This window comes from Chenopodium quinoa, unplaced genomic scaffold (assembly GCF_001683475.1).
Source record: "Chenopodium quinoa cultivar QQ74 unplaced genomic scaffold, ASM168347v1, whole genome shotgun sequence".
Classification (NCBI taxonomy): domain Eukaryota; kingdom Viridiplantae; phylum Streptophyta; class Magnoliopsida; order Caryophyllales; family Amaranthaceae; genus Chenopodium; species Chenopodium quinoa.
In genome coordinates this window covers 990,501-1,001,300 of record NW_018744128.1, presented here as the reverse complement: position 1 = coordinate 1,001,300, position 10,800 = coordinate 990,501, and the positions used below count along the sequence as shown (strand labels likewise).

At 33.7% G+C, this 10,800-nt stretch overlaps 2 protein-coding genes across 2 annotated transcripts; both read right to left on the bottom strand.

The window, feature by feature from the left end:
* Positions 1 to 652: 652 nt before the first annotated feature.
* LOC110692853 lies at positions 653 to 1,629 on the bottom strand. Its single transcript, XM_021869935.1, has 2 exons — positions 846 to 1,629; positions 653 to 777 (listed from the first exon to the last, which is right to left on the bottom strand). Exons 1-2 carry the CDS (start codon positions 1,627 to 1,629, stop codon positions 653 to 655), a joined length of 909 nt encoding a protein of 302 aa, XP_021725627.1.
* Positions 1,630 to 6,814: 5,185 nt separating this feature from the next.
* LOC110692727 (CASP-like protein 5C1) lies at positions 6,815 to 10,598 on the bottom strand. The gene is made up of 3 exons (XM_021869772.1): positions 9,491 to 10,598; positions 7,306 to 7,438; positions 6,815 to 7,207 (listed from the first exon to the last, which is right to left on the bottom strand). The coding sequence occupies exons 1-3, from the start codon at positions 9,622 to 9,624 to the stop codon at positions 7,013 to 7,015; spliced, it is 462 nt and encodes a 153-aa protein (XP_021725464.1). The 5' UTR covers positions 9,625 to 10,598; the 3' UTR covers positions 6,815 to 7,012.
* Positions 10,599 to 10,800: the final 202 nt, after the last annotated feature.

Here is a 10,800-nt window from a genome sequence, read left to right as displayed (position 1 = left end):
TTATTAATTGACAGTGAGACCCTATGATGAGTATGTGGAAAACCTACTATGAGGGAGGTAGGGGTGCAGCTTATGTAATGCCACTCCATCTTTTTTTTGATGTTTGACGAGGCACGATTAAGCAGTCCCTTAAACACGTATTTTTTGCCACTCCATCTTGTGGGATGTTTGATGTGGCACTGTGATGCCACTCCATCCCGTAGATGTTTGATGAGGCACATAGTTGCAATGTTGTTGCCAACCCCATGATGATCACAACACTATGATAAAAAAAAAACAATTCTAAGTTGTGTATTGTGTGTTCTTCTTCCTGTTTTGTGAACACATACATTAAAGTAATAAATAAAGTTGATATAATTCATAAGTTGGTTTATTTATAATTACAGGATAAATTGCATAATTGCAACCTTCTAAACTTCACAAAAGTACATCCAATCCCTATAGACATTACACAAAATGGGGCAAAATACTAATGACAAAGTAGTCATGATCATAACCATTGTACGCTACCTATTTCAACCATCTAACAACATTTGACTACTCTGCCAGGTTACTACAAATTTGTACATCAAAAAATTCTTGATATGTTTTCATAATTTGCATTGTTTATCTTATGGAATAACATGCCACTACTTGAGTTGCTTGAGTTGTATCACCTCCTTGAAATGCGCATGTCCTGCATCATTCCTTCCAATTCATGAACTTGCATAGACGTGTCCTGCCCAATTGAGATATTAGTTTCCCTTGGAATCTGCTCTGTTTCTGCCTCTGCTCTTTCTTCTTTGTATTAAACAGTGTTTGTCAATCTATGTATTCCATGTGTTGTTGTAGCAAAGATGTCATACTTTCTTTTAGCAACTGAATTGGGACTTCTATGTAAGTTGGCAAATTCCCTGCTCTTTCCATCCTTTCCTTTTCATGATGTGGTTGTATATTATTATTTGAACCATGCACCATCATTATCTCAAGCATGCAATTCTGTAGGCTAAGAAACACATGATTAACTTTACGAGGCTCAAAAATTTCATAAGCATACTTGACAACACTTACTAGCTCGTCTACATTTCTAGGGGCTTGTTGGTGTTGAATTGCTTGAATTGCATTAAAGAACCCTAAGTCGAGAACATTAAAGTCCGGACTGTTTGGGGGTTGTGCTATAAGATGTATGTTGAAACCATCTGTGTTTGCTGCGTTTTTGAATTTAATGTCATGTAGTTGCAAATGTGGTGTAGCATTATCTTGTTGAACCCAAATGGTTCCACATGCATCAATTGGCCAATTTGCCTTGATTGAGGGAAGTAATTGCTCAATAAATAACTTCCTTATCACTGATTGTGTAATATTCTTGATTGGTTTTGTCTCCAAAGTGCCAGCCACTCTATGTATGCTAGATCGCTTTGCTGGAATAACTTCTGTCAGTGGGAAACATCCTAACTTCCCATCAAATAGACATTCACCATCTGGTCCACAAACTGCTCTGGACAATGCAACCTCAAACATTACTTTGGTATCGTACCTTTTGGACTTACAATTCCGGTAAGGATGTGCTTCATTTGGTGCCAAATAAAATGTTTGTGAGTTTTTTGTCATAAAAAACCATTTCTCATCAATGTGTACCACGTTATACATATCTCCAAATCAAGGGATGGTATTAATTGTGTTTGGGATTACTTGTTGCATGCACCATCGTAGCCTTTGTATCTTATTCACAGCTGTGAGTGTTGGTTTGATTGCATTACTATGCCTTAAGATCATGCCTTTGTTTACAAACCTCCCAACTGTTGACTTGTTTATTTTCATTGTTGAAGCTACTGACCTAATGTTCCCCCTTTTTTTCAAAGGGATTGCCATCAATTGTTCAACATTAAGTTGAATTGGTTTTCTGCCAGCCTTTCCTTTTTTATTCTTGCTGATTTTGATGCTTTGTTTCAAACATACACTAAGCTTCACATGCTTCCATATCCTTTGCAAAGTCCACCTACTAACACCTATGAATGTGGGAAAGTTTGGTAATTGTCCCTGGAAGTAGCTTGAGGTTTGTTGTTGCATGTAGGAGGCTCTCTATGCACACCTTCCTTTCGACATCTTTCATGTCTTTCCTGCATTCATGTTGTTCAGTTGTTGCTTGAGCTGTTGCTTGGGTTGCTGCCTGAGTTGTTGCCTGAGTTCCTGCATGAGTTTCTGCCTGAGTTCCTGCCTGAGTTGTTGCCTGAGTTGTTTCCTGAGATGATGCCTGAGTTGTTTCTAGAGATGATGGCTGAGTTGTTGCCTGAGATGATGCCTGACTTGTTTCCTGAACGTAGTTGTCACTTGAGTTGTTTCCAATGAAGCTAAGAAAATCACTTGTTTCCATTTCGAAATTTGGCATCGGTAAAAAGAGTCCCTTAATTACTTGATGATGGTAAAACTGAGAGTAATTCCCCCCTCCGTACCCCTCCCCTATGTAATTTTCTTAATTTTTTTCTTTACAATTTTACTGCACTCTGTGTTTTTTGTGTTCTCAGGTGGTGGAAAGTAAAAGGAGGAAGAGAAACAAGTGTGCTACTGCTCTTTATACTGCCCTGATTTTTGTTTAGGAGGGAAAAATTTCCCTCCAAAATTTTGGATAATTACTGTAACAAATTTCTGAATTGTAATTTTGTACAGTGAACAATTGTGAGTGGGACTCAACTTTTACTCTATTTCTGAAATGTATTAAGCAGCCCACTTACAGATTCTCTCTCTACATTTTGTTAATTATTTCAAAATGATGTTTTAGGGATTATAACAATTTTCACTCTTTAGCATATCTTAATAAAGCAATAAATGGGGATGGGGCAAAATATTGGGGACAGAGGGAGTAATTTTCATAATTTTTTTCATTACGAAACTAAAGATATTTAGCGATAAAAAATTGCACATAAAACGATGATCTGATCTGAACTTATTTTTTCTGATCTGATCGAATCTGAACTTGTTTTTTTTTTCTAAAATAAGTAAAAATAAGCTGAACTAAACAAGACCTTAAAAAGAATAAGACTCTTTCCAATGACATTATAACTAACTTATTATACGACGTAATTCATTTAATTTCATATGACACTTTTTTTATATTAGTGATAATCCTACAATGAATGAATGTATAATAAAGTTTAAATTAATCATACCTATAATAATTATGTTAATTTAATTTTGAAAATAATAAATGAACGATAAGAAACTATACTGTTTTGAATTCTATATTTTACTTTTTAATCTATATAAACAAAATGCAAAAAACGATAGCCCACATGTTCATATTCATAGACATATATAATTTCATGATTTTTACTATTATTTTTTCAAAAACTTTTAACCTGAAAAGAAAAATAATACGAGTAACGTATAAGCCGCAAAATTACAAATTTAAGGTCATTTGACTTGCCTCACCCCCATTTAGTCATTCACTCAATGACTCAATCTATTTGACGTTATTATTCATGAGGTACGGTCTACGGTGGCCGGCTCTCAATCTCTAATTAAGCAATCCAATCATTAATTTTCTCATCACTTTGTGAGTTGGCTAAGAAAGGCAACGCAAGTCAATATTCTGAGGTGGCTCTCATTCTCATTCACAACCCTGTCTATTATTCAATCAATTATATTGGATTATTTAATTTATGGTATGTGACCTATTTCCTTTACATTTTCTTACAAATATTTGTGTTGGTCCAAATAGCATATGACTAGACCATGAATTGAAAATGGAACTTAATTAATTAAAAGTTTATCATAACTTATGTTAAAAGACAGTGCCGGGGCGACAACTCTCATACTATGACACAAAATCGTACAAGAAGCAAATGATCAAAAAAATATGTTCCATAAGGCAACCATTATAAAAACAAACGACTTGCCGAACTTGATGATTTGAACCAAAGCTACCAACAGAGCACAAGGGGGCATCCGCGATCCTAACCATATGGCACTGAGCGAGATTATCACGTACCAACGTTAATTGGCAGTCGTATGAGTAACCCTACTGAACATAAAACATTTACTACGTATTATAATCTTATTGGAAACAATTGATATTTATGGCTAATAAAACCAAACAATTAACGATCAATCCAAATTGATAGGTTACCTCAAATGTAGGTTTACTTTGACACCAAGTCTCACAATTTGATGTATGGTTGCCGGTGTCCGGTGACAAGATTTATCAATAGGCTGGTTGCTTATAAATAAGCACAACAATGAGCTTAGCTTAATCCCTACTTATAAGCTTCCACCTTTCTAATCTATAATTCAATGCAAATTTCTTTAATTAGACGTAGGAACTAAAATCTACTTAGATTGTTACTTGTACAAAATATATCTTTTAAATATTAGTGCTTAACTAAACAAGATATATATACATTTAATAAAATCTAATATATTAAAACATGCTAAACAACATCATCACATTAGAAACAAGGATACATAGGCTAATACGCAGTAGATTAATACTTAGTCTCCTATATTATCGTTTAACCATACATTATTGGCCCGACCAAATATCGCTTTATAAATATACACTTCCCGCAACTTAAAGAAAGGAATCAATTGATCGATATGATTCAAAGAATTGGGCATGAAAAAGGATTATCAAAGGCAAAACTCCAATAATGTTGTCAGAAAAGAAATTAATTGTTAATCTTCCTATTATCATGTATCATATCATTCATATTATTATATGAATGTATGTACTAATGTACAACTCCTTTTTAGAATGACAGCGTAATTAATAAATTAAGGATCAAAGGAAAGTTGATAACCAAGTTTACGTATAATTATCATGCAATTATTAGATTAGCTTATTGTATTTGATTTGATGGGACACCAAAACAAGACAACTACTTTGAGCTTTTTTGCTTGATTTTTCAAAGCTAGTTGTAAGACATTATGCTTCCTTTTCCTGCATTTCATCAACAATTCATCAAATATAAAATAGATTTTTAATTATTGAAATAATATATCTGTCTTAGTGCAATGTTTAATACTGTAGTTTACACTATAATAATTGACTAATTTTGTAATTTGCAAAATTGTCATGTCGAACTAATTATATACTTCGTCCCACGAAGCTTCATTCTTCTTGCCACCGAAATACAAGTATATTTTCAGACAATTTTAGTTATCATGTCGTTGATTCTTCAATCATATTTCCTTTTTGACTATAAGATCTAAGTTTGAATGGTCTTCCACAATGTGCACAATTAAAAAAGTTATCAGATTTGGCATGACATGACTGATAAATATGGGTATTAGTTCCAATACCATGACAACCAAATATGGGTTTAAAATTAGCTCAATAAGCCCATGTTCTTTTGGATTGAATTTTTAATATTTCAATTAAGTCAATTTATCTCATTAATTTCATTCAGTTCAGTTCAGTTATGTTCAAGTTTAGTTTAACTCATACTTCGTACTTTGTCCATCAATATATGGTTTGTTCTACGTAGTAATAAAACATTGGCTAACGAGTTGAAAGCTTTTCTTACCTTAACACAAGATTAGGTGAGAAAGTCATGGATGATAATGAAATATTGTACTTATCAAATCCTCTTTGATGTTTCCAAATGTTGCAAGAATTTTCTAGTCAGTAACCACGAATTGCAATCGAAGATACCAACCACAAATTCAGATATGCAATCCCATTAGCTGGGAAAATTGAACCCTTACATAGGACATGTTTAATATTTAAATATCTTATAGTATCTTAGTACGATTATGAATGCAATAGCAAATAATCTCTAATACGGAGTAGTATCTAGAATTATGTACACTTAAATGTATAGTAGACAATTCTGGTATCTAAAAATTGGAAAGAATTAGGAGTTTTTGGACATTGAAGCTCTGTTATACTTTCCGTTTCTTATTGTTTGCACCATTTGATCTAAAAGTCTCTTACAAAAAGTAGGCCCATAGTACAAACAAATAGGGACTGAGGGAGTACGTAGTAAATATGAAGGATAGTATTTTACCTTTTCTGTGTACGTGCTTGGTATCTTCAATTAGGAGTGAGCATGAGTCGGGTACCTGTACCGTTAACACTATCGGTTTGGGTAATCGATAACCAAAAACACTAAAAATGATATCCATGAACCGAACCGATATGTTTGGGTACCCGGATTTTCAGATCGGTTATCGGGTACCCAATATGATATTCAATAATGAAAATTTAGACTTTATAGTTCAGTTATTATGATATCATTCAACATTAATTAACAACAATACCACACGATCTTGACCAAATTACAAATAATATTACTAATCATTCAAATTACGAAGTGATTATGAAATAAAGTAAAAGTTTAGTTTTTGGATAAATCGATTTAAGTAGGAAAATAAAAAAACTTGCTTATCGGATCGGATGGGATCGGGTAACCGTTAATTTTATAATGATACCCAATAACCATATACTCAATAAGAAAATTATCGGATCGGGTACTTGAACCGTTATGACTATCAGATCAGGTACCCTAATTTTCAGATTGGTTACTGTTCAAATTTTCGGATTTTTAGTTTTTTCGGATAATTTGCTCAGACCTATCTTCAATGTCTAAAACTCTAAACATTGTTCAATTATTTTAGGCCATTCAGTTAAGGTAAACCTAATAAAGTTGATACTGTTTGATCCAATCTGACAATAGGATATCAGATCCAGCCCAATTAGCCAGATTCAAATGCTACTATTTGACTATATTGGGTTTTCCTCTTTTCTCACGTTACATTTCTTTAGGTTTTGGGCTCAAAATCAATTCCTAGGCCCAAAATCTACAGCTACTCTACTCAAGGGTCCATGTTGAAAGTATAAAATAAAATTCAAATTTATAAGAATAATTGTAATTTCAATCTAAATGTCTGTACAGTATACAAGACACAATCATGCTAAGAAGCCTATACCACCATAAATTTTGGTAGCCATCTTCTTTCTTTCTCTTTAAACATTTCTATTTGTATAATTTAGCACCAAAAAAACTACTTCGTACTACGGAATATATACAATTAACTATAATTTAGGAAGGATCCATAAGTTTAAGAGAGATGATGCAAAAGACATAGACCAAGACAAGAAAGCCATGGCAGCAGAAAGAGAATATCTACTGCAGATTTTAACAGGACACGCCGGAATGCTTTCAGCAATCATGATTTGTGCAACACTTGCAGATGAGCAAGCTGCTCCTAGCGAAAGGAATGACAAAACCTGATAACACATAAGAAAGAAGATGTCTACCATTTACCTTTGCAATCTAGGATTCAAGATAATAAATTCAAGGGAATGGAATAGTGCAGATGAATTACCCAATCTCCTACAACAATTACAGTCATTACTCCAGGTTGACGCGAAGGGCTCTTAATAAAGACAGAATATGCATCAACTAGCCCCAATGTCATACTCCACGGAATCACCAAACCCATAACCGTTACTAAGAAGCTGCATAACAGTAAGAAAGAATTCAATTAAAAAGCATTGCAAGAAAACTAGCTGACAACTATGCTTCATCTTTGACAAGTAAACAAAGGAAATTAAAATTTTATATCACGTCCATTGTTTACAAGCAGGATCCATTATATATAAGAGGGAAGTAGCAAGCACATCAATTATGCCCATCAAAAGTCTTTCAAAAAGTATCTTAAACTAAACAGAAAAAGAAAATAGCGTAAATTCTTCACTCTACTGCAACAGAATAAGTTTTGCTGCTCACTTTTTTGGGATAGCTAAAACTTGAGAAAACATGAAACTCCACAAGTCCACACTTCCTACAATTTTAATAACACCTTTAAGTAGTAAACATAACATGTAGTAAGGCAAAATCTTGAGCTTTCAGTTCTCAGATTATGATCATTTCAGATAGCCTCTACTGACTCTAAAGTATGAGCTTTAAATTATTACTGTTTCCTATTGGAATATTAAACTCACAATTTCTCGTATCATTAATCCTCAATTCCTCATCATCGAACAATTAGAGAACTTAAACATTACAGAGTTACAAAGACAGAGACGGCTAAGCAATAATCCATTGATCCAAATTAGCATGTGTACTAAAAAAAATATAATCCCTTCCGATGGTACAATGCATAATGGACTAATGGGCTATTGTCTTAGCTTGAGATACAAACAAATAGCTCTAGATGTAAGTCTGTGGGTTATGAGATCGACATAGATTCATAAGTTCATTTCCTTCTTGATCACCACTCTTAACTGTTTTCTGTCAGAAAGGCTCCTCTTCCCAATCCTACTCCATTTACCCACAGATAATAGCCAGATTGTGTCCACTAGTATTAGGTGCTTTTGACCTTAAAAAACCATAGTCCATTCAATTTCCATTGATGTCTTCTCTTCACAAAGTAAAATTTAAATTGTTTGCTGGCATCAAGAACTAGTTATTGGCCTTAGTGCATCATAAAGATACTTTTATGTGACAGTGTGGCTTGAATAATACAGATACTCTAGTTTGGGGCTTAAGTGAGGTGCATCCTTGATTGTTGTGTGATAGTGTGACTCGTATACGGAGTAACACAGATACTCGAGGTAGAGACTCAATCAAGATGCATCCTTGACTGTGAAACAATAAATAAACATTGAACTGAAGATATATCACAGCACTGAAGCAGCTGTGCAGAGGACTGCAGGAGTGCAGGGGTGTGATAAATTAGCCGATACAACCTGCCTGTAATATTGGACAGTCAAGTCATGATGTGTGTCTGCAGTCAGGGACAGACATGAACATGATCTGCCCGGGCTTTTCTAGCCCGCAGGATATTGTGAGTGTTTTTTTTACAGCAGATTGCAGTCTGCATTCCAAATGGAATAACTACACGACAGTTTTGGCTTCTCACACTACATGCTTGGTGAACCATCTAAGACTCTAGGATTTATGAACCATTCAAACACATCTAAAAGCAAAACTAACCTCGAAATTGCGACCGGGGCCTAGGGACTGATCAGTGATCACAATAACATTGACCCCATAATCCACAGCATTCATCAATGACAGTATCAGCATGTGAATGATTGAAAGGTTGATCAAAGTGATCAAACCTATAAACGAACCAACCAAACCAACATCCAAACCCCTCAACAAGGCACATGGTTTCATTTCCATATATGATAATCTCTGAAGTCCCCTAATCTCAGAGAAAATGCATTTTACAGCGATTAATATAATCGCAATGCTCAATTCCATCATAATCGGAGTAATAAAAAACAAAATAATTTAACATCACAAAATTAAACAATTCTATTCAATCCCTTTGTACAACTGAATTTTCTGTAAAAACCTTTTTAATTCCCATTACATATTTAACAATTCTACCCTTCCCCCAAACAAAATTCATAACCTATGATGGCAATCAACTAAAATATACAAACAAAAAAACAGAGGAAATTAACTGTAAAAATCACATGCACATATATAAAATCAATAACTCAAATTCACATTAAAAGGGTGTAATCGATTGATCGAAAAGGGAGTAAAAATCATACCAAAAAGCAGTATAGGAATAGAAATCAACATCAAGGCACATGAAAAAGAGGGAAGCAGAGGAAAACATTATTTGACCAAATCGAAGAGCTAAGCTTGCGCTGGTGCCCAATGATCCTGGCACTTCATCCACCATTTTCTCTCTCCTCTTCTCTTCTTCTTCTTCTTCTTCTTCTTCTTCTTCTTCTTCTTCTTCTTGCTACTAATTCTCTTCATACTTTTTTTCTCTCATTTTTATTTTTCTAAATTATTTGACAGTTTTTATTAAAAAAAATTAGAAGAAAATTAAATGCTTTGGTGTTAAATGTGAAGTGCCCAGTATATTTTTTTTTTTTTTTTTTGTTAAAGTAACAGCTTCTCACCCACCACTAGTCAGCAGCGTGGAAAACAATTGCGGAGAAATGTGTGGAATGAATTGGATGATGAGATTCAATTCATTCATTCAATTTAATTGATTTCAGAATTCAGAATTGTATTTATGTTCATTTAACTATTTCAAGGGGTGTTTAAGAATTTTGGACTGTCAATTGGTCCTACAATTTTTTTCTTTGGTTGTTTTAAACATTGAGTTGTACTTGTACTTCATATATGGGTGGATCTAGCCACGTAAGGCAGGGGTAGTGGTATGAGATACAAGTTCACACTTTTTACGTTTTAGATTAGATATATTGTTAAGGGAGGTAGAAACGGAGAGCAGTTTGGGCAAAAGTTGAAATCAACTACTCCGTACAAGAATCACGTAAATAAGGAATTCGGGAAATATCACTAATGATATGATGTGCGCTTGTGTGGGATACTGGAATATATTTATATATGTAGTGTGAAAAAAATGTTTGCTTTTCTTAGAAAGAAATAAACGGAGTACATTATTTGTAAAGCTTTTTTTTTTTTTTGGAAATTATTGTTTTTATGGGAAAAAATAGAGAAAATAATTATTAATTTCTTTGTTTTATCATGTATTTATGTTTGTTACACATACACTTCTTTTATTTATATTTAGTTGTAACGGTTTAACTTTTGTATTATTCACACTTCTCCTTGATTTTATTGACATACGTAAAATGAGATATGTTACAATCAAAAATGAAACAAAGAGACTCAAGGAAGTAGTAGAGTGTAGAAAAAGTTCACATAGATGACTATGAACCATCGAGGTATGTACTTGGGGCTTGGAGCATTATTAAGCATTTAAATACATGCATGAAAAAGACAAAGAAAAGAAAGAAAAAAGGGTGCACTAACAAACTAAAAATGAAGAAGTATTGGTAGAGATATAAAGTTAGGCGACAAAATCTTTGAATACCTAGTGGAC

What these genes read in the sequence shown, in the direction of transcription:
- LOC110692853 (XM_021869935.1), bottom strand. Translation starts at nt 1,629, where the DNA reads ATGTATAACGTGGTACACATTGATGAGAAATGGTTTTTTATGACAAAA. An exon ending in AATTCAGTTGCTAAAAGAAA is followed by an intron (nt 778 to 845) that starts GTATGACATCTT and finishes AATACAAAGAAG; the next exon opens with AAAGAGCAGAGGCAGAAACA.
- LOC110692727 (XM_021869772.1), bottom strand. Translation starts at nt 9,624, where the DNA reads ATGGTGGATGAAGTGCCAGGATCATTGGGCACCAGCGCAAGCTTAGCT. An exon ending in TATTCCTATACTGCTTTTTG is followed by an intron (nt 7,439 to 9,490) that starts GTATGATTTTTA and finishes ACTGTTATGCAG; the next exon opens with CTTCTTAGTAACGGTTATGG. An exon ending in TAATTGTTGTAGGAGATTGG is followed by an intron (nt 7,208 to 7,305) that starts GTAATTCATCTG and finishes ATGTGTTATCAG; the next exon opens with GTTTTGTCATTCCTTTCGCT.